This window comes from Pelobates fuscus, chromosome 2, assembly GCF_036172605.1.
Source record: "Pelobates fuscus isolate aPelFus1 chromosome 2, aPelFus1.pri, whole genome shotgun sequence".
Taxonomy (NCBI): Eukaryota; Metazoa; Chordata; class Amphibia; order Anura; family Pelobatidae; genus Pelobates; species Pelobates fuscus.
The window spans coordinates 438373332-438396796 of record NC_086318.1 but is presented as its reverse complement, the minus strand read 5'-3'; the positions used below and the strand labels follow the sequence as shown (position 1 = coordinate 438396796).

General features: G+C 44.6%; 1 protein-coding gene across 1 annotated transcript in view; it reads right to left on the bottom strand.

Annotated features, from left to right (window-relative positions):
* Nucleotides 1–20052, bottom strand: part of MOCS1 (molybdenum cofactor synthesis 1) — a 56342-nt gene extending 36290 nt beyond the window's left edge. Inside the window, exon 1 of the mRNA XM_063444113.1 lies at nt 19885–20052. Coding sequence (XP_063300183.1) covers nt 19885–19995 — 111 coding nt within the window. The 5' untranslated portion in view covers nt 19996–20052. The remainder of the gene's footprint in view (nt 1–19884) is intronic.
* Nucleotides 20053–23465: the final 3413 nt, after the last annotated feature.

Here is a 23465-nt window from a genome sequence, read left to right as displayed (position 1 = left end):
CGCAGAATACCTTGCGCATGTTTAAAGGGACCCTCCAGGCATGGCACATGGCGTAATCTACTGACAGAACAACGTAAACAAGAAATAATCATAAAAAAATTCACTTCTGGGAGGAATTTGTGAACTATGCCACAAACCTGCATAACATGACACAGTTTGCATAATTTCGATCCCCGCCTAAAATTCCCTGGTTTACTGCAAAAAGACAGTATTCCTCCACCCAATCAATGAGCGCACAGGGGAACAATATTCTTATCTCTCTTCGCTGCTAGTGCGTCTTATAATCCATAAATATCTGCCTTGAGGGATTTTTCCAATGGAGCTTTTCTTTATCCTAAGATTTCACAGTTTAGTAAGTTACCCTGTTATGATTCAGACACAAATGTAAATTCCAAGGCTTCTATAGTAACGGGAAAATGAAAGTACACCCACTACGAATTCTATGGTTTTACATATCAGGACATAATCATCTGTTCATTAGAAGGTCCTAGAATGAGGTAAATAGAGCAATCACATGACATATTGCCCAGTGATTTAACAAAAATAAAGCAACAATGTTTCCTTCCTCTCACACAAATGTTTATTTTAGTTATGGGCTGCAGGAAAGGTGGTCACAAAACACAACAAGAACATTCACTATGTGTCCGATGGATAGAAAGATCTTGCGTTAGTACGGCAGCAGAACGTACATGGACACAGCCCCCTTTGTCCTAATAAAAGGTTTAAAGGGTTAGTCCAAGCAGCACAATCACTTCTTTGTTTTGAAGTGGTCATGGTGCCTGCAGTCTATACGCAAAGATTTTGCTATGAAACTCTGCACATACTGAGATTAACCTCTCCGCTGCCGTGGGTGTAACTCCGCCTCCGCCGCCAGGTGTGTAACTCCGCCTCCGCCAGTGCCATAAGGAAGTCATTAGTTAGACCAGAACAAGAGTTCCTATCTGGCTAATGCTGATTCGGTGCAAAATGGCGCCTGATGTTAGAAACTGAGTGATTGCATACCTCCCAAGTGTCTCTATTTAGGACGGACAACTCCCATTTTATCCCCAAATCCATCTGTCCCTGTTTTCTAGGAGCTCCGTATTGTTGGTAATAATACTCCCAGTAATGTGTCTGAGTGTATAACAGAGCTCCACAGCAATAACACTCCCAGTAATGTGTCTGAGTGTATAACAGAGCTCCACAGCAATAATACTCCCAGTAATGTGTCTGAGGGTATAACAGAGCCCCACAGCAATAATACTCCCAGTAATGTGTCTGAGTGTATAACAGAGCCCCACAGCAATAATACTCCCAGTAATGTGTCTGAGTGTATAACAGAGCTCCACAGCAATAACACTCCCAGTAATGTGTCTGAGTGTATAACAGAGCTCCACAGCAATAATACTCCCAGTAATGTGTGAGGGTATAACAGAGCCCCACAGCAATAATACTCCCAGTAATGTGTCTGAGTGTATAACAGAGCTCCACAGCAATAACACTCCCAGTAATGTGTCTGAGGGTATAACAGAGCCCCACAGCAATAATACTCCCAGTAATGTGTCTGAGGGTATAACAGAGCCCCACAGCAATAATACTCCCAGTAATGTGTCTCAGTGTATAACAGAGCTCCACAGCAATAATACTCCCAGTAATGTGTCTCAGTGTATAACAGAGCTCCACAGCAATAATACTCCCAGTAATGTGTCTGAGGGTATAACAGAGCCCCACAGCAATAATACTCCCAGTAATGTGTCTGAGGGTATAACAGAGCCCCACAGCAATAATACTCCCAGTAATGTGTCTCAGTGTATAACAGAGCTCCACAGCAATAATACTCCCAGTAATGTGTCTCAGTGTTAGAAACTGAGTGATTGCATACCTCCCAAGTGTGTCTATTTAGGACGGACAGCTCCCTTTTTATCCCCAAATCCATCTGTCCCTGTTTTCTAGGAGCTCCGTATTGTTGGTGTGTCTGAGTGTATAACAGAGCTCCACAGCAATAATACTCCCAGTAATGCGTCTGAGGGTATAACAGAGCACCACAGCAATAATACTCCCAGTAATGTGTCTGAGGGTATAACAGAGCACCACAGCAATAATACTCCCAGTAATGTGTCTGAGGGTATAACAGAGCCCCACAGCAATAATACTCCCAGTAATGTGTCTCAGTGTATAACAGAGCCCCACAGTAATAATACTCCCAGTAATGTGTCTGTGTGCATAACAGAGCCCCACAGCAATAATACTCCCAGTAATGTGTCTCAGTGTATAACAGAACTCCACAGCAATAATACTCCCAGTAATGTGTCTCAGTGTATAACAGTGCTCCTATAATAATAATACTCCCAGTAATGTGCCTGAGTGTATAACAGAGCTCCACAGCAATAATACTCCCAGTAATGTGTCTGAGTGTATAACAGAGCCCCACAGCAATAATACTCCCAGTAATGTGTCTGAGTGTATAACAGAGCTCCACAGCAATAATACTCCCAGTAATGTGTCTGAGTGTATAACAGAGCCCCACAGCAATAATACTCCCAGTAATGTGTCTGAGTGTATAACAGAGCTCCACAGCCATAATACTCCCAGTAATGTGTCTGAGTGTATAACAGAGCTCCTATAATAATAATACTCCCAGTAATGTGTCTTTAACCTCAATAAATGCATTTAGAAATCAGGTAAATAAGATACATTGGGGGGGCAGAGCCTGACCGGGGAGCTGCACAGACGTGCTTACTCTGAGCTCCGGATCCGGATCACGGTTATCGGCAGAAATCAGCGGTGCATTACGCAAATCCTGCACCCCGGTTCACCCTGCCTTGTTACACTGGGGCAGAGGTACCGGGGGACACCTTCTGAGACAATATGCCCGCTATACCGCTGAACCGGAGGACCGAGGCCTACACCTCACTGGGCTGGCGAGAGACGGACGCTCTCCCAGCGCACCAAACCATGATGCACCCGCAGTATTGGACCTCCTCCCCCCCCCCAAGACCGGTGGGGGTTATCCCGGTCCTTACTAGCAGACATCATCGACCCACAAATGCTGCAAACGGGGATAATACTCCACAGCATGCTCCGAACCAGCAAGCAGAGCACCACAAAATGGCGTCCACAAACTTAAACGCTGAGCCTGCTTCCCATCAGCCCCTTCACGAACGTCTGGATGCCCTGCTGCAAAGCTTGTGGGAGAAACTGGAGCAGCGGAAGGCACAACGACCACCCAACCGACAAGAGGTAGGGGAACGGCTGGAGGCCGCTAGACAGAGCGGGCATTCCCCGGGCAAAACCGCCATCTTACAGGCGGAGTGCCCTTCTAGGCAGGGGCCCAACAGGAGATTCCCTCCTAAACGCCGACCACACCGCAGGAGGGTCGCCCGCCGCCGGCGGCGGAGAAACATCAGGGCCCTCCAAAGCGCCCACAACGGGAAAGACCCGGCCCCGAGAGGTATCCGAGTCTGTGGACACAAGGTGTGGGCCCAACTTCAAGCCTGGAGCTGGGGTGAAGCTCCGCGCCGTACTCCAACCACCTCCGTGCTGACCCACCTGACACCTCCGCTGCTGAACTACCGATTATTCCCTTGCTCACTACCAACCATAAGACGGACAGGGATCGGCTGAATGAAACCTAGACCCCGATCATAAAAGGCCAGACCACAAGCTGACGGACACTCACAACTTGGCGCAATATTACCTAAGCAATCTACCTATGAGATATGCATAACCTCATGTTTTGTTTTACTATTTACTGCACCTAAGTTTTATCAGTTGTATTTGTATTTTGTGGAGGCATTAGCTGAGCCAGACATGACATTTCCAAGCAACATGTTACTAATCTGAATCTCAGATCCATAGCGTGTATTTTCAACTACAGCTCTGATATGGCTGCAGATTGGGTGTGCATTAGTTTTCTCTCTCCATAGCACTACCCTCGCTAAACGCATACCTGATCCGCACGCGCCACTGCGACTAAGCAACCTATTGCAAAGCCTGTTTACTTTTTTTTTACTTTGATCAGCTCTCAGATGCCATAGCCTAGTACTAGCCTGTATTTGAATAATCTGCATAATCGCTTTCTATTAACCTGACGTAACTTTACTATTCTTAACATAAAATGAGGCTAACGAATATTTAGAGATGATATGTACTGCATTGTATTTCTCCCGACTTGTATAAAACTTTATCGTCTCCCCTTTTACATTCTGTATCCTCAAAATTTTATGCCTCAATAAAAAAAGAGATTTACAAAAAAAAATAAGATACATTGTTCTTCTTCTAATTTACATTTTAGTTGTATAAATTCTTCGTCACCTTCTCTGAACAGCCCCACCCCTGACCACACCCCCAGTCACACCCCTAAAATGAAAGTGTCCCCCTTTGCCCATGTTCAATGTTAGCAGTTATATTGCTTTGAACTCTGTGAGCGCTGTATACTATGTAGCAGAGATAGGAGATGTGGGCGGGTTCCCTATAGCTGTAGTACAGAGATAGCTAATGTTTAACCCGTTGCTGATACTCTGTGACAGATATTACACTCAAGCTCCAAAGGTCTAGTTTGCTGTGTGTGGCTCCCAGGCTGTGTATTGGCTGCAGGGATATTGCATGTGCGGGACATAATACACAATCTTACGTCAGTCACCGATAAATGTCATTAATAGTCAGAACAAGTCAGATCTTTGTTTTCTGAGCATTATATCCATTTAATGCTTAATAACGAACTTCGAGTCAGATGGCTAGTTATAGCCGCATCACGTGACTGCCAGCATTCTCATCATGTGTGTCTCTTCCATCCACTGCCATCTCCCTTTTTTAATAATTACCCACATATGTGCTAGTTTGGAGTTTAATGATTCTCAGTAGAGGATCTGATTGTGCACAGAGTGTATCTCACACGGTACGGGTTTGAACATGGAGTGCAGACTGCAGTTAGCGTAGAATTAAACGTGGGATGAGCACCTTGAGATTTTCCTACTGACAATTTATTTGGGGTTTATTTGCTAACCAGGAAATTATGGAATGAGAGGAGATCTATCCCTAAATACATTGCAGATCCTCTTGTCCTATATGAACGCTCAGGCATTTTATTTTCTCAATGATGGGTATTATTACAAAATCTACAATTATCACAAGATTCTAAATTGGCAGCAAACGAATGGATCACAAGATTCGTGGCAATCCGCCACAGTTATCCCATTGAATATGCTGCACAAATGTGAATTCTTGGTTCTTTGGGGCAGCCATAAACCTTTATGTTATATACACTGCTGCTAAAAAAAGGAAAACAAAACAAATAAACACACTTGCGTAACAAGCTACCCACAATGCACCCAAGCAATATACAGCCGGGGTCATTTTATATGTGAAAACACGGTTATATAACACTAGAGCCTCAAAGTCAATAACCAAAGTCAGGTTCTAAAACCTTTTTATGTGGGATTGTCAGGGACAGCTCTCGGTCTCCTCTGCAGCCAGAAGCTACAAGGTCTGCGCTAACCCAGCAGTGTAGGGCGTACACCATTGGCAGAGAGGTATCCGCTGACGTTCTCAACCAATGAGCTGGCCACGGACTCTAGAGCTTAGCTCAGGAAAGCTAATGGAAGCTCTTAGCAAAAGAAGCAGGGGGTGGCCAAATGGCTACCAAATGGCTTGACTATTTACATCGGAGAGGGCATCAGCACACTCCTGACACCATAACCACCACATTGTGTGACAGTGGTTATGGTGCTGGCTTGTTCCATTAACACTAAGCATGTGTCCCCAGGTAGCTGGGCCTAGCTCTCATTTTCTGCCCAGAATTATGTAGAAACATTAGCAGGAATGTGGTGGAATCTCGGTAAAAATAAATTTAGTAGGCCGAGATTACCACGTGGCATGTGTACGTGCATATGCTGACGTATCGATCAGTTGGTTGCACGAGGCAAGATACGATCAGTAGTGTACGGAGCATGTGCAAGAATACAGGATATAGTATTCCCCCTCCTCCATTGTGCTGGACAAGCCATGCGGTCAAACAGGAAGTTAATTCTTATATTGTATTGATTGGTCAAGGGAATGTGCGGGTGGAGCTTAATATGGGAGGAGTTATATGCCTATATAAGGAGCCTGCACTATTGTCCGGGGCTCAGAATTTGCTGTATTTTGGTGACGCTAGTCCCTCTGAGTCCCGATCGGTGATCCAATAAAGAATCTCTTCCTTCCTGAAGAAACCTGTGTCCATCTCTCTGTGCTTGGCTTCCGTCAGTTTCTCCGGTATCATTTGGTGCATTGGCCGGGAAGCTCATCGTTCAACGGTAGCTGAGAGGCAGAGGCGTGAGACGGTCTATCTTTGCCCACGTTCTCTACGGCTGCACCCCTGAACTTCTGCGTGGACCTCCCTTCGTCTCGGCGCCACTGGTCTGTTGTCCAGGAGATCATCGGCCTCTACGTGAGAAGTGCTGGGGTGTCCCCGTCGATGAGTGTGAACTCAGGTTCAGGAACGAGGAGGTAAGACAACTGCTGTTTTAGACGGCAGGACCCGCTAGGGGTATACCGATTGTGCGGTAGGCCCAAAGGGGTTTTTGAATCTGTATCTGCCCCCTCTGTCGGAGGGAAGGAGCGAAGGCGCACCGCTCGATCGAACGCTCTTTAGTCAGACCGTTTGATTTGGTTAGTCAGGCGGGGTCCTGGTGTAAATAGCCCTAGCCGGACACCGGTGTCTTGTCTAGACTAGCGTTCTAGGGTGTATATTACGTTCGCTAGGTCGGAGGGACCGGGAGACTAAGCGGCGCCTGTGTAAATTCGGTTCGCTAGTTCTCATCCTATCTGGGCTAAGTGGGAAGGCGTGTAAATTTGGAACCCACTAGACTTTTGATAGTACGACTAAGAGGCGCCTGTGTAAATTCGGTTCTCTAGCTCGTTGTATAGTGCGACTAAGAGGCGCCTGTGTAAATTCGGTTCTCTAGCTCGCTATATATGTGGTGATTGGGCAGTGTGGCTAACCAAAACGGGTGTATATAGTTTTAGGTAGTCCATTCAAGGTACTGGCCAATAGTTTAGTTGGGAATTGTAAATGTGTTAACGATTGTTTTAGTAAAGTGTATATCTTGTTAGATAGCGCGAGCTCAGCCGTCTAGCGAGAGTGTTAATAGTGTGTTGCTGTATTATAGTGCACGGTACCATAACCCTGTATATTTACTGACATTGTATAATAAGTACTAATCATTGTCGTCAATTGCATGTTTTAACACCATAACCACTAATAATTGTATTGTGACCTTAACTTGTGCTTTGACCTATGCTAACCGTACTGTAACCGCTATTTGTAAAAGACGATGTTACTGGGGTGTGTTATAGACGGGTAATTCGTATATAGAGAATTATAGCGTGGGTGACTGTATAGTTACGCCAAAGGGCATAATATTGATTATATAGTGACTGGTGTAGCAGCTGTGTGTGTACGGGAATTCCCTGAGTGTTTATTGTGTTATTGTGTACGTTTCACTTGGTAACCGTACCACGTGGTGCTGTTGCCAAAGGAAACGGGTGTGACTGTTGAATAGTACGCGTGTATAGTAATCGTTGTCGACGACGTTCCATTGTTAAATATGGGTGCGTCGCAGTCAACGATTCCGGATCCCTTAGGATGTATGGTTAAGAATTTTAAAAAGGGATTCAAGGTTTGTGATTTTGGGGTTAAGATGTCTTCTGTGCGTTTAGTTACTTTGTGCACTAGGGAGTGGCCTACTTTGGTTGCGGCATGGCCGCCACGTGGCAGTTTGGATCCAACTCTGGTACAGCGCTTACACGTGGCTGTATCAGGTAGGCCTGAACTTTACGGCCAGTTTCCTTATATTGACTGTTGGAGACAGGCCGTAAATGACTCGCCAAAATGGCTCCAGACATGCCACGAGGAGCAGTGTCGCCTCATGGTAGCTAGGACTTGTTCGTCCACTAGGACTGGTGTTAGGCCCATTTTGGACACGCCCCCTGAGTCCGAGATCCCTTTGCCGCCCCCTTACTTTCCGTTAAGAGGAAGTGACGCAAACGCAGGAAGTCCTGCACCCCTCCCCTCATTACCCTCATCCACTTCCGCTTCCTCCTCCAGTACAGGATCCACACCCCCTCGTACTAAATCTCCCCTTCCGGAACCAGAACCCACCCCCATTAAAAACGAATATCCTGATTTGGCGCCACTTCAGACTTCCGGTCAAGCTTCATCTAGCTCGGCCCGAAGTGTTTTATTTACGACCTTTTCCCAAAACCAACCTCCCACATCCCCATACCCTATCTCTCCCCGACCGGAACCCATGACTGACGCCTCCCTACGTAGCCCCATCCAAACCCGACAGTTGACTGGTGCCCAACAATTAAAGCACTATCAGATGCCTCTTCGCCTAAATCCCGGGTCAGCTTATATCGATGCCGCAGGTCAAATGGCACACGCTGACCCAGTCTTCGTATATGTCCCATTTACCACTACCGACCTTTTAAACTGGAAGACCCATAATTCCTCGTATACTGAGAAACCACAAGCCATGACTGATCTGTTCACCTCAATAGTACAGACGCATAATCCGACATGGGCTGATTGCCAGCAGTTACTAATGACTTTATTTAACAATGAGGAAAGGACAAGAATAAATCAAGCAGCCATTAAAGCATTAGAAGATAGAGCCCGTGCTTTGAACCAAGCTAATCCAGCAGCATGGGCCGCAACACACTATCCCAATACCGATCCCGATTGGAACGTAAATGGTGCTGATATGGTTCAACTCAGAGCCTATAGAGACGCTATAATTGCTGGCATGAAAGCAGGAGGAAAGAAAGCCATTAACATGTCGAAGACAGTTGAGGTGATTCAGAAAAGCGATGAAGCGCCCAGTGTCTTTTATGACCGATTATTGGAGGCATACCGCTTGTATACCCCCTTTAATCCGGAAGACGCAGATAATTCCCGAATGGTTAACTCCGCCTTTGTCAGCCAAGCTTACGGAGATATTAAGCGCAAGCTACAAAAGTTAGAAGGGTTTGCAGGTATGTCCATCACCCAACTAATGGAGGTAGCAAATAAGGTCTATATGAACAGGGATACAGAAAATAAGAAAGAGGAAGAGCGTAAGATGCGTAAAAAGGCTGATATGCTAGCGGTAGCAATCGCAGGCGTAGATAAACGGGGCCCAGATAGAGGTAATAATAGATGGAGTAGGGAGCCTTTGAGTAGGGATCAGTGCGCGTATTGCAAGGAAGAAGGGCATTGGAGGAACGAATGTCCGCAAAGAGAGCAGTACGAGAGAGACCTACCCAGGGCAGGCTACGGAAACTTTAGAGGCAGAGCGAGAGGTAGAGGAGGTCCCGGAGGAAGTAATGGTTATAGAGGGAGTAATGGGAACAGAGGAAGTGTTAGGGAAGACAGGTATATTCCAGCAGCGCAAAGGTCCCGCGATAGAGAAGGTAGGGACTTCGTAGGATTGGCTGACACGGTCATGGAGGACTATTGATACCGACCGGGCTCCATCCCCCTTGGTCGAGCGGAGCCTATGGTCGATGTATCAATAGGGGGGAAAAGGAGTGCATTCATGATCGACACTGGTGCTGAACATTCAGTGGTGACTAATCTAGTTGCTCCTCCATCTGGAAGGACTATTACTGTGATAGGAGCAACTGGAAGAAGTGCTGAAAGACCGGTTCTTAAAAGTCGACTCTGTACATTGGGAGGCCACGTAGTAAAACACCAATTCCTTTATATGCCTGAATGTCCAGTCCAATTGCTGGGACGTGATATGCTATCCAAATTACAAGCGCAGATTACGTTCCTACCAAATGGAACAACATCTTTAAAGTTTAATGGACCTTCAGGTATTATGACTTTATCCGTACCAAAGGAAGAAGAGTGGCGACTTTATACAGTGTTGACTAGCCAAAACCCTAGGAGTGATGAGACATTGTTTAACATACCAGGAGTTTGGGCAGAGAACAACCCACCAGGACTGGCCCGCAATATTCCACCAATAAAAATTGAACTGAAACATGGGGTTTATCCAGTGAGCCTAAGACAATATCACATTCCGCAGAAGGCTAAGAAGAACATCCAATCCTATCTGGATAAGTTCATACGGTATGGTATCCTAAAATTCTGTACTTCCCCCTGGAACACCCCATTGCTGCCTGTTCAAAAGCCCGGTACAGATGAGTATCGACCTGTGCAGGACTTGAGAGCAGTCAATGATGCGGTTGTTAGTATACATCCAGTTGTACCCAATCCATATAACCTGCTTGCTTTAATTCCGGGCGGGGCTACTTACTTCACAGTCTTAGATCTCAAAGATGCCTTCTTTTGCCTCCGAATTGCCGCAGAAAGTCAATGTATTTTCGCTTTCCAATGGGAGAACGCTGTAACGGGCTCAAAACGCCAAATGACTTGGACAAGACTGCCCCAAGGGTTTAAAAATTCACCTACCCTATTTGGCTCAGCCCTAAGTCAAGATCTACTGGATTTCGAGTCCATCCCAGGAGAGTGTGTCTTGTTACAATATGTAGATGACTTGTTGATAGCAGCAGTTACAAAAGAAAAATGTCAGCAAGCAACGCACGATCTACTACACATTCTCTGGAAGGCAGGATACAAGGTGTCTAGAAAGAAGGCTCAGTTGTGTTTGCCAACTGTCAAGTATCTGGGATTCCATATCTCTGAAGGTCAAAGGATTATGGGGCCAGAGAGAAAAGAAGCTGTCTGCCAAATACCAATACCCAAGAATAGAAGACAAGTGCGAGAATTCTTGGGGGCAGCAGGCTTCTGTAGGATATGGATTCCCAGCTATGCGATACTAGCAAAACCTCTGTACGCAGCTATCAAAGGTACAGAGCACGACCCCTTCTTATGGACCCAAGAACAGCAAACGGCATTTGAAGATGTGAAGAAGGCTTTGATGAGTGCCCCAGCATTAGGTCTACCTGATCACACACGACCATTCTACCTGTATGTACATGAGCAAAGAAGAATGGCTGTGGGAGTATTGACACAGTACTTGGGATCATGGCAAAGACCTGTTGCCTATATGTCTAAACAATTGGATGCAGTGGCCAGCGGACTTCCACCTTGTCTAAGAGCCGTAGCTGCAGCCGCCCTGCTAGTAGCTGAAGCCAATAAACTCACTCTGGGTCAAGAACTTTATGTACGAGTCCCACATGCAGTACAGACGTTGTTGGATTACAAAGGAAATCATTGGTTTAGTAACAGCCGTATGACCAAGTATCAAGCAATGTTGTGTGAAAACCCAAGAGTGCATTTAGAGACTGTAAACACCTTAAATCCAGCTACCCTTTTGCCACAACCTACTGAAAGTCAACATGATTGTTTGGAAGTAATGGATGAAGTATTCTCAAGTAGACCAGATCTTCGTGATTTTCCCATCCAGAACCCCGATGTTCAATATTATACCGACGGCAGTAGTTATGTAAAAGAAGGGATCCGCTATGCAGGATATGCAGTGACAACAATAGACAAGGTGATAGAAGCTCGGCCACTGGCGAAAGGAACATCAGCACAAAAGGCAGAATTAATAGCACTAACACGAGCGTTACAATTGGCTGAAGGTTTAAGAGTAAATATCTATACGGACTCTAAGTATGCGTTTTTAACCACTCATGCCCACGGAGCTCTGTATAAAGAAAGAGGACTACTGAATTCAGAAGGCAAAGAAATCAAATACGCAGCTGAAATCCTACAACTATTGGAAGCAGTGTGGGAGCCGAAAGAAGTCGGTATTATACATTGTCGAGCGCATCTGAGAGGAGATGGTGATGTAACCAAGGGAAATCGGATGGCAGATAGTGCAGCTAAGCGTGCTGCTGAATCAGGAAGACAGGAGTATGTGGGGCATATAGCTGCTCTAATACCAACCCCACTGTCTCAATGGACTCCAGTTTATACAACTCAAGAAGAGGAGTGGTTAAAGACTGAACCGGGAAAGTATCTGGAGAACAAGTGGTATCAGCTAGAAGATGGAAGAATAGTTATACCAGCATCGCTAGCGGTAGAAATTGTCCAAAATTATCACAACGGGACACATTCTGGGAGAGACAGTACTGAAGAATCTCTTAGAAAACATTTCTACATACCAAGATTGTCCAACTTGACTCAGGCCATTGTACGCAGATGTGTAACGTGTGCTAAGAATAATGCAAGACAAGGACCAGTAAAGCCACCAGGAGTCCAGTTTATGGGGGGACTCCCCATGTCCGATCTACAAATAGACTTTACAGTGATGCCTAAATCGGGTGGACATCGTTACCTGCTGGTAATTGTGTGCACCTATTCAGGCTGGGTAGAAGCATGTCCTACTCGTACAGAGAAAGCAGGAGAAGTTGTGAGATTCCTGCTACGAGAAATAATACCCCGATATGGACTACCCTGTTCTATAGGATCGGACAATGGTCCAGCTTTTGTTCACCAGTGCCTACAACAACTGACTCATATGCTTGGTATAAAGTGGAGGCTTCATACTGCATATAGACCCCAGAGTTCTGGTAAGGTAGAGAGAATGAATAGAACTATAAAGAACCAGTTGGCTAAAATGTGTCAGGAAACCCAACTTAAGTGGAACGTTCTCTTACCTATAGCTCTATTGCGAATCCGCAGTACCCCTACCAGAAGGATGGGCCTCTCTCCTTTTGAAATTATGTATGGGCGACCACCTCCCGTACTTGGTAACTTAAGGGGGGATTTGAGTCAGTTGGGAGAAGGAATTACCCGGCAGCAGGTTGTAGAGTTGGGTAAGACTATGGAGGAGGTACAGAAATGGGTACAAGATAGATTACCTGTGAATATTTATCCCCCTGTTCATAATTATCATCCAGGAGACCAAGTGTGGATTAAAGAGTGGAATAATGTACCGTTAGGGCCCAAGTGGAGAGGTCCTTATGTTGTTCTTTTGTCTACCCCTACAGCGATAAAAGTAGCAGAAGTGACTCCGTGGATACATCACTCCAGGGTTAAACCAGCAGCAGTCGATTCTTGGCAAGTTACAGCAGATCCAGAGAATCCCTGCAAGATCCGGTTGAAACGCACTACTCAGTCGGAGTAACGAGGAATTATTGTGGATTACAAATTTTATTGTTACAGGTGTAAGTGAGAAGGCCATAATAAAGCCTGTCCTCTTACCATCACATAGTGTATAAGCCAGGAAAGTCCCGAAGGGACACCTGTGAAGACGAGCAGAACTCCATTCCCTGCAGCCCTCACATCCTGGAAGCTGAGGTTCCATCGCACGGACGAAGACTGAGGATGACGGCGAAAGATGTGCTTTTGATTGTGTTTATTTACATGTGTTTTTATATTCAGGAAGGTAGAGGTACCGACACTCCTAGCTGTGAGGTATGCATTAAGACTACGAGAACAGGTAACCATATTTCCCAAACCCTAATTTGGCACTCACAATACGAGTGTAAAGGAGATGTATCGAGATGTAGATACTTAAATATAGACTATAGTGTGTGCCATTTAGGAGTAGGAGAACCTAAGTGCTTCAGTCCGGAGTATCAACCTCGTACAATTTGGTTGACTCTCAGGAATGGAGATCCTCAGGGGACCCTAATTAATAAGACGGTGTTAGAATCCGTACATTCTTCGGGTGTTCTGCTATTTGATGCGTGTAAAGCGATATCGAGTGGTAGAAAGCCGTGGAATGTATGTGGGGATCTTAGATGGGAGAGGACGTATGGGTCTAACGATAAATACATTTGTCCCAGTAGCAAAAATAAATATGTGAGTCCTAGATGCCCAAATAAAGACTATAACTTCTGTCCATATTGGTCTTGTGTGGGGTGGGCGACTTGGGGACAGACAGTAGACAAAGACATGATAGTGACTAAGTTGCCGACTAGCCCATATTGTAAGTCTATGGAATGCAACCCAGTCCATATACTTATTAATAACCCCGACAAGTTCTTAGATAAGTATGGCAATTTATTTGGGTTTCAGATATACGGGACGGGTTTAGATCCTGGGACATTATTGTTTATAGGAATAGAGACTGATACGGTATCCTCCCAGACTCATCAAGTATACCATTCCTTTTACGAAGAGATGAGTATAGATAATAAGATCCCCCATAACGCTAAGAACCTGTTCATCGACCTAGCTGAAAGTATTGCCGGTAGTCTTAATGTTACCAACTGCTATGTGTGTGGAGGTACTAACATGGGAGACCAATGGCCTTGGGAAGCAAAGGAGGTAATGTCCGGTTCTGAGGCAGTTGACCAACTAATATCTACACAAGCCGATTATCATATGAGTGTTAGAGGTAAATCTGAGTGGAGATTAAAGACCTCCATCATAGGTTATGTTTGCATAGCAAGGAAAGGAATAATGTATAATACTTCTGTAGGAGAATTAACTTGTCTAGGGCAAAAAGCTTATGATGATGATACAAAGAATACAACTTGGTGGTCGGCTTCAAATGTCTCAGAACCATCTAACCCGTTTGCTAGATATGCCAATTTAAAGGATGTGTGGTTTGATCTATCCATCACATCTACCTGGAGAGCCCCAGCAAATTTGTACTGGATCTGTGGTAAGAAAGCCTATTCGGAGCTGCCACAGGACTGGGAAGGGGCATGTGTGTTGGGTATGCTCAAACCATCCTTCTTCTTGTTACCGATTGAAACAGGTGAGACTTTAGGTGTTAAAGTGTATGATGTGAATCATAGGAAGAAAAGGGGACCCATAGAGATAGGTACCTGGGAAGATAATGAATGGCCTCCCCAGCGTATCATAGACTATTATGGGCCAGCCACGTGGGCTGAGGATGGTACCTTTGGTTATAGAACCCCTATTTATATGCTCAACCGTATTATAAGATTACAGGCGGTGGTTGAGATTATCACAAATGAGACATCACAAGCGCTCAATCTTCTAGCGAAGCATAACACCAGGATGAGGACAGCAGTCTACCAAAATAGATTAGCCTTGGATTACCTTTTGGCAGTAGAGGGAGGTGTATGTGGGAAGTTTAACCTAAGCAATTGCTGTCTTCAAATAGACGACGAAGGGCAAGCAATAGCTGAGCTTACTAGCCATATGGTTAAACTAGCGCATGTGCCTACTCAGGTATGGAAAGGGTACAATCCAAGTAGTTGGTTTGGTAGCTGGTATGAGTGGTTTGGAGGACTTAAGGCAGTGGTAGGTGGAGTCCTACTGATTTTACTGTTGTGTCTACTCCTACCGTGTCTTATACCCCTAGTAGTTAGGTCTGTGCAAAGCCTGATAGGAAGTATAGCAGAGAGGAAGGCTGCTGCACAGATAATGGCGATATATAAATATAAGGCTCTAGATCAGGGAGAACCAATGCAAGAAGATGAATGTTGAAGATTCACATCATAAGATAAGTCTGGTCTGGTTCAAGGTAACTTGCGGTGTAAGCAAACCAAGGTTAAGTGATGCCTCAAGTAATTGTAAAATATCAAGAGGCATCAAAGGGGGGAATGTGGTGGAATCTCGGTAAAAATAAATTTAGTAGGCCGAGATTACCACGTGGCATGTGTACGTGCATATGCTGACGTATCGATCAGTTGGTTGCACGAGGCAAGATACGATCAGTAGTGTACGGAGCATGTGCAAGAATACAGGATATAGTATTCCCCCTCCTCCATTGTGCTGGACAAGCCATGCGGTCAAACAGGAAGTTAATTCTTATATTGTATTGATTGGTCAAGGGAATGTGCGGGTGGAGCTTAATATGGGAGGAGTTATATGCCTATATAAGGAGCCTGCACTATTGTCCGGGGCTCAGAATTTGCTGTATTTTGGTGACGCTAGTCCCTCTGAGTCCCGATCGGTGATCCAATAAAGAATCTCTTCCTTCCTGAAGAAACCTGTGTCCATCTCTCTGTGCTTGGCTTCCGTCAGTTTCTCCGGTATCAGGAACAGTGGGGTGACGGCAGTGATTGGCTGAGAGTTTCAGCCAGGAACAGGAGAGGGGACTCCAGGCACCATAACAACTTATTTAAAAATTACACAAAGTTTTCTTTTATTCTTACCCTCATTCTGTGCCCTGAAAAAAAATTACACAGGTGAAGGAAAGTAAATTATTATAGGGATCATGCAGTAACTAAATAATATATTATATATATATAAATATGTGAGAAAGAGAGAGACAGAGAGACAGAGAAAGAGAGAGACAGAGAAAGAGAGAGAGAGAAAGAGAGAGACAGAGAAAGAGAGAGACAGAGAAAGAGAGAGACAGAGAAAGAGAGAGACAGAGAAAGAGAGAGACAGAGAAAGAGAGAGACAGAGAAAGAGAGAGACAGAGAAAGAGAGAGACAGAGAAAGAGAGAGACAGAGAAAGAGAGAGACAGAGAAAGAGAGAGACAGAGAAAGAGAGAGACAGAGAAAGAGAGAGACAGAGAAAGAGAGAGACAGAGAAAGAGACAGACAGAGAAAGAGAGAGACAGAGAAAGAGAGAGACAGAGAAAGAGAGAGACAGAGAAAGAGAGAGACAGAGAAAGAGAGAGACAGAGAAAGAGAGAGACAGAGAAAGAGACAGACAGAGAAAGAGAGAGACAGAGAAAGAGAGAGACAGAGAAAGAGAGAGACAGAGAAAGAGAGAGACAGAGAGAGAGACAGAGAAAGAGAGAGACAGAGAGAGAGACAGAGAAAGAGAGAGACAGAGAAAGAGAGAGACAGAGAAAGAGAGAGACAGAGAAAGAGAGAGACAGAGAGAGAGAGAGACAGAGAGAGAGAGAAAATAGTAGAAAGGTAGTAAAAAAAAAGTAGGATCAACGTTTCAGTCCTTTTCCAGGACTTTCATCAGGATCAATGAAAAAGGACTGAAACGTTAATCCTATTTTTTAAACTTTGACTTCAATAAAGACTTGCTTTTATGGAAGACCGTGAGTGCAGCTACCTTTCTACTGTTCTGGATATTTAAAGGCTCTGGCATTGCACTCTGCAATTTGATTAATATTAACACCTGCTGTGTGAAAGGATTTCTAGTGATTTATATAAAATGGTCAAAGAGTCACTGTTGGTTATTTTAAAGGAACCCAAGCCCTTTCCTGGAAATGCTGCCATTATAATTTGAACCAAAGCCCCAGTTAGTTAACCTAGTATCTGGAGAGAATTACTGAAAGGGTTAACATGCTTAGAGCCTTCTGTCACACCTTTACCATCCTGGATGGGAGTGTGGAAACCACAATCCCTCTGCAGAGAACCAGAGGGACAGAACTGAGAACTTAACAAATAAATCATTTATCTCCAAAGTGACGACCAGCACTGGAGCAAAGGTTGAAAAGGAGAGAAACATTCCATGCTATGTTTGTGTTGCTAATTTACCCTTAATATGATTATACACATTGCGGAGATTTGCTATAGGAAGTAAGCAGATTATTTATGGGACTGAGTCTAGATCCCGAGGGGACAGCTGTACCAGCAGATCTTGAGAAATCATTTTAGGTGAAAAAAATAAACAAAAGAATACTAATCTTTCCCAAACTTTAGATATTTTTGGCTACGTTTTGCAGTCCTGCTAAATTATCACAATCTATTGATCAAAGATTGAATCTGCTATTTATTAATTAAATCCTTTAGTCTTGCATCTATCAACAAATATGCCAGAGAATCCTGCTTAGGAAAGGCTTCCCACACGCTGCGCCAAGATGTTTCATAACAAATCATTGCTAGTGAACACCCCAGTATTTATCATGTGTTTCCAATTAAAGGCCTAAATTAAACATGCCTGGCTGTGCCATAGCTGTACCCTGGCTGTGCCATAGCTGTGCCCTGGCTGTGCCATATCTGTACCCTGGCTGTGCCATAGCTGTACCCTGGCTGTGCCATAGCTGTGCCATAGCTGTACCCTGGCTGTGCCATAGCTGTACCCTGGCTGTGCCATAGCTGTACCCTGGCTGTGCCATAGCTGTACCCTGGCTGTGCCATAGCTGTGCCATAGCTGTACCCGACTGTGCCATAGCTGTACCTTAATACTGAGAAATTCTTCAGACACTCATATCATGAATCCTGGTAACTTCAACTGAACAAACCATGGGTACAAAGTAATACTATTAATACTTAAAACTGCAGAAAGGACTTTGGCGTGACAACACAGTGACAGTGACAGTGCTAAACAGCTCGCAATTAATGTTAAAAATCAGTATTTTGCTTCACCTGTAATAGGACAAGGGGAGACCCTTCAATAGGCAGTAATACTCAGCGATCCTCATATACCTCACATGTCATAGGGCTGTCCAATTCAGAACTGGATAGATGGATGGAAGGATGGATAGAAATACAGACACTCCTCACTTACCGACTGGGTTCCATTCTTACGACCCGATCGCAGAACTAATTGGTCAGTAAGTAAGGAGTTGAGGGATACCCTGCTCTGGTGCGCTTGTCTTGTTGAAATTTCCCCGAACATAAACGAACCCACCAGAGCAGGGAATCCCTCTAATCTCCACGACGGCTCGCACTTACCCCCACGCTAGAGAGCTGGCCGTAAGTGCGAGCTGTCGTGAAACAGGTAGGTCGTATAATGAGGACCACCTGTATGCAAAATAATTCAGATCTCCTTTTTAAAATGGGTACAGTGACATATCAGAGATAGAGTACAATATACACTCAGAGTGGGACCAAAGGCTCAAAGAGGGAGTACAATGACAGCACAAGCTCAAGGAGGGAGTACACTGACAGCACAAGCTCAAGGAGGGAGTACACTGACAGCACAAGCTCAAGGAGGGAGTACACTGGCAGTATAGGCTCAAGGAGGGAGTACACTGACAGTATAGGCTCAAGGAGGGAGTACACTGGCAGTATAGGCTCAAGGAGGGAGTACACTGACAGCACAAGCTCAAGGAGGGAGTACACTGACAGCACAAGCTCAAGGAGGGAGTACACTGACAGTATAGGCTCAAAGAAGGGAGTACACGGAGCACAAGACCATGGTGGATGTACACTGACAGCACAGGTTCATGGTGTGAGTACAATGACAGCACAAGATCATGTTGGGAGTACCCTGACAACACAAGTTCAGGGTAGGAGTACACTGACAGCTCAGGGTGGGAGTACATTAAAAGTAGAGGTGCAATGAGTGGTACAGTAACAGCACAGGCTCGGGGTCGGAGTACATTAATAGTAGAGGTTAATTCAGGGGGTACACTAACACCACAGCTCAGGGTAAGAGTACATTAATAATAGAGGTAGAGGTTCATTGAGAGGGTACACTGGCAGCACAGGGTAGGTGTGCTTTAATAATAGAGGTGCATTGAGGGGTACACTGACAGCATATAAATAGTAGAGGTTCATTAAGGGGGTACACTGACAGCACATTACTAGTAGAGGTGCATTGAGAGGGTACACTGACAGCACAGGCCCAAGGTAGGAGTACATTTATAATAGAGATTCATTGAGGGGGTACACTGACGGCTCTGGCTAGGAGTACATTAATAATAGAGGTTCATTGAGGGGTACACTGACAGCATATAAATAGTAGAGGTTCATTAAGGGGGTACACTGACAGCACAGGCCCAGGGTATGAGCACATTAATAATAGAGGTTCATTGAGGGGTACACTGACAGCACATTAATAGTAGAGATTCATTGAGGGGGTACACTGACGGCTCTGGCTAGGAGTACATTAATAATAGAGGTTCATTGAGGGGTACACTGACAGCATATAAATAGTAGAGGTTCATTAAGGGGGTACACTGACAGCACAGGCCCAGGGTATGAGCACATTAATAATAGAGGTTCATTGAGGGGTACACTGACAGCATATAAATAGTAGAGGTTCATTAAGGGGGTACACTGACAGCACAGGCCCAGGGTATGAGCACATTAATAATAGAGGTTCATTGTGGGGTACACACACTGATAGGGTGAGAGCATACAGTCTGTATTTGCTCAGTATGGCATGCACTGGGAGCACTAACCTGTGTGGCTGCCACCTCCACAGCCGGGGCCCCAGACACACAGCTCCTGCTGAGGATGCGGAATGCCCCCCGGAGCCGGCCATGTACCAACCGGGCACCGTGCACTGCCATAGCCTGCGAGCAGTGTGCTTAGTGCCCTGTCAAGCTGTGTTCCCATAGCAGGCTGGGAGAGGGAGGAGGCTGAGGGAGCGAGAGGGAGGAGGGAGAGGGAGCTGCAGAAAGTCCTTAAAGGTCAATAAAGCATCATCAGTCCCTTCTACTGCAAGAAACAGATGCTGTCCCTTTAAACTGTCCCTTTAATGTCCGTCACAGTCAATAAAAAGCAATTCTTCATCTAAATCTAACAGATATAATATAATTCTGCTGTCTATTACTATTCTTTATTATCACCGGCAAATAACACATTTTTCCTCTGCATACATTCAGATTCAACTTTATTATCATTGTACCTACATGCAAGGGCAATGAAACACAGTTGGCCTCTTTTAAAAAATATTATTTAATCTTTAGCGTAATACTTGATAGCACAATCCCTAATACTGAAGAATACAATCCTACTACATAGGCTCCCAGTAATGTGTCTGAGTGTATCACAGAGCTCCACAGTAATAATACTCCTAGTAATGTGTCTGAATGTATAACAGAGCTCCACAGCAATAATACTCCCAGTAATGTGTCTGAGTGTATAACAGAGCTCCTCAGCAATAATACTCCCAGTAATGTGTCTGAGTGTATAACAGAGCTCCACAGTAATAATACTCCTAGTAATGTGTCTGAGTGTATAACAGAGCTCCACAGCAATAATACTCCCAGTAATGTGTCTGAGTGTATTACAGAGCTCCACAGCAATAATAATCCCAGTAATGTGTCTGAGTGTATAACAGAGCTCCACAGCAATAATACTCCCAGTAATGTGTCTGAGTGTATAACAGAGCTCCACAGCAATAATACTCCCAGTAATGTGTCTGAGTGTATAACAGAGCTCCTCAGCAATAATACTCCCAGTAATGTGTCTGAGTGTATAACAGAGCTCCACAGTAATAATACTCCTAGTAATGTGTCTGAGTGTATAACAGAGCTCCACAGCAATAATACTCCCAGTAATGTGTCTGAGTGTATAACAGAGCTCCACAGCAATAATACTCCCAGTAATGTGTCTGAGTGTATAACAGAGCTCCACAGCAATAATACTCCCAGTAATGTGTCTGAGTGTATAACAGAGCTCCTCAGCAATAATACTCCCAGTAATGTGTCTGAGTGTATAACAGAGATCCACAGCAATAATACTCCCAGTAATGTGTCTGAGTGTATAACAGAGCTCCTCAGGAATAATACTCCCAGTAATGTGTCTGAGTGTATAACAGAGCTCCACAGCAATAATACTCCCAGTAATGTGCCTGAGTGTATAACAGAGCTCCACAGCAATAATACTCCCAGTAATGTGTCTGAGTGTATTACAGAGCTCCACAGCAATAATAATCCCAGTAATGTGTCTGAGTGTATAACAGAGCTCCACAGCAATAATACTCCCAGTAATGTGTCTGAGTGTATAACAGAGCTCCACAGCAATAATACTCCCAGTAATGTGTCTGAGTGTATAACAGAGCTCCTCAGCAATAATACTCCCAGTAATGTGTCTGAGTGTATAACAGAGCTCCACAGTAATAATACTCCTAGTAATGTGTCTGAGTGTATAACAGAGCTCCACAGCAATAATACTCCCAGTAATGTGTCTGAGTGTATAACAGAGCTCCACAGCAATAATACTCCCAGTAATTTGTCTGAGTGTATAACAGAGCTCCACAGCAATAATACTCCCAGTAATGTGTCTGAGTGTATAACAGAGCTCCACAGCAATAATACTCCCAGTAATGTGTCTGAGTGTATTGCAGAGTTCCACAGCAATAATACTCCCAGTAATGTGTCTGAGTGTATAACAGAGCTCCACAGCAATAACACTCCCAGTAATGTGTCTGAGTGTATAACAGAGCTCCACAGCAACAATACTCCCAGTAATGTGTCTGAGTGTATAACAGCTCCACAGCAATAATACTCCCAGTAATGTGTCTGAGTGTATAACAGAGCTCCACAGCAATAATACTCCCAGTAAAGTGTCTGAGTGTATAACAGAGCCCACAGCAATAATACTCCCAGCAATGTGTCTGAGTGTATAACAGAGCTCCACAGTACTAATACTCCCAGTAATGTGTCTGAGTGTATCACAGAGCTCCACAGTAATAATACTCCCAGTAATGTGTTTGAGTGTATAACAGAGCTCCACAGCAATAATACTCTCATTAATGTGTCTGAGTGTATAACAGAGCTCCTCAGCAATAATACTCCCAGTAATGTGACTCAGTGTATAACAGAGCTCCACAGCAATAATACTCCCAGTAATGTGTTTGAGTGTATAACAGCCCCACAGCAATAATACTCTCAGTAATGTGTCTGAGTGTATAACAGAGCTCCACAGCAATAATACTCCCAGTAATGTGTCTGAGTGTATAACAGAGCTCCACAGGCTCAAAGAGGGAGTACACTGACAGCACAAGATCTTGGTGGATGTACAATGACAGCACAATATCTTGGTGGATGTACAATGACAGCACAATATCATGTTCAGGGGATGTACAATGACAACACAAGTTCAGGGTAGGAGTACCCTGACAGCACAGGCTCCCAGCTACCAATTTCCAGCCTAACTATACATCGATATTGTTCAATTGTTATACATCGACATTATACAATAGTGCCACCATAGAAAAACCCAACACACTGCCCATAACCCCAACCAAAGTAAAATGAAGTGTAACAACTGCCATTCAGTTAGTACTTAGTTAGTGCAAATAAATACCCAATTCGTAAAAGTATATCTTAATCATTGGACATAAAAGTGCTTAAAGGACCACTCTAGTGCCAGGAAAACATACTCGTTTTCCTGGCACTAGAGTGCCCTGAGGGTGCCCCCATCCTCAGGGACCCCCTCCCGCCGGGCTCTGGAAAGGGTAAAGTCTTTAAAACTTACCTTTTTCCAGCAGTGGGCGGAGAGCTCTCCTCCTCCGATCCTCCTCTTCTCCTCCCCGTCGGCTGAATGCGCACCCGCGGCAAGAGCTGCGTGCGCATTCAGCCGGTCACATAGGAAAGCATTCATAATGCTTTCCTATGGACGCTTGCGTGCTCTCATTGTGATTTTCACAGTGAGAATCACGCAAGCGCCTCTAGCGGCTGTCAGTGAGACAGCCACTAGAGGAAATAGGGGAAGGCTTAACCCATTCACAAACATAGCAGTTTCTCTGAAACTGCTATGTTTATGAAAAAATGGGTTAACCCTAGAAGGACCTGGCACCCAGACCACTTCATTAAGCTGAAGTGGTCTGGGTGCCTAGAGTGGTCCTTTAATGTAAGCCCAAGGCCACGTGCATCAAGTGCAAAATATAAGCACATAAAAAGTGTGCAATATAAAAAAGTAAAATAATTTGCTATGTGCAAAAATACATTATGAATATAATGTGCAAAATGTGAACACAATCATATGCATGAAGGTGCAGAGCATGATCACATTGATCGTGTACTTAAAGTGC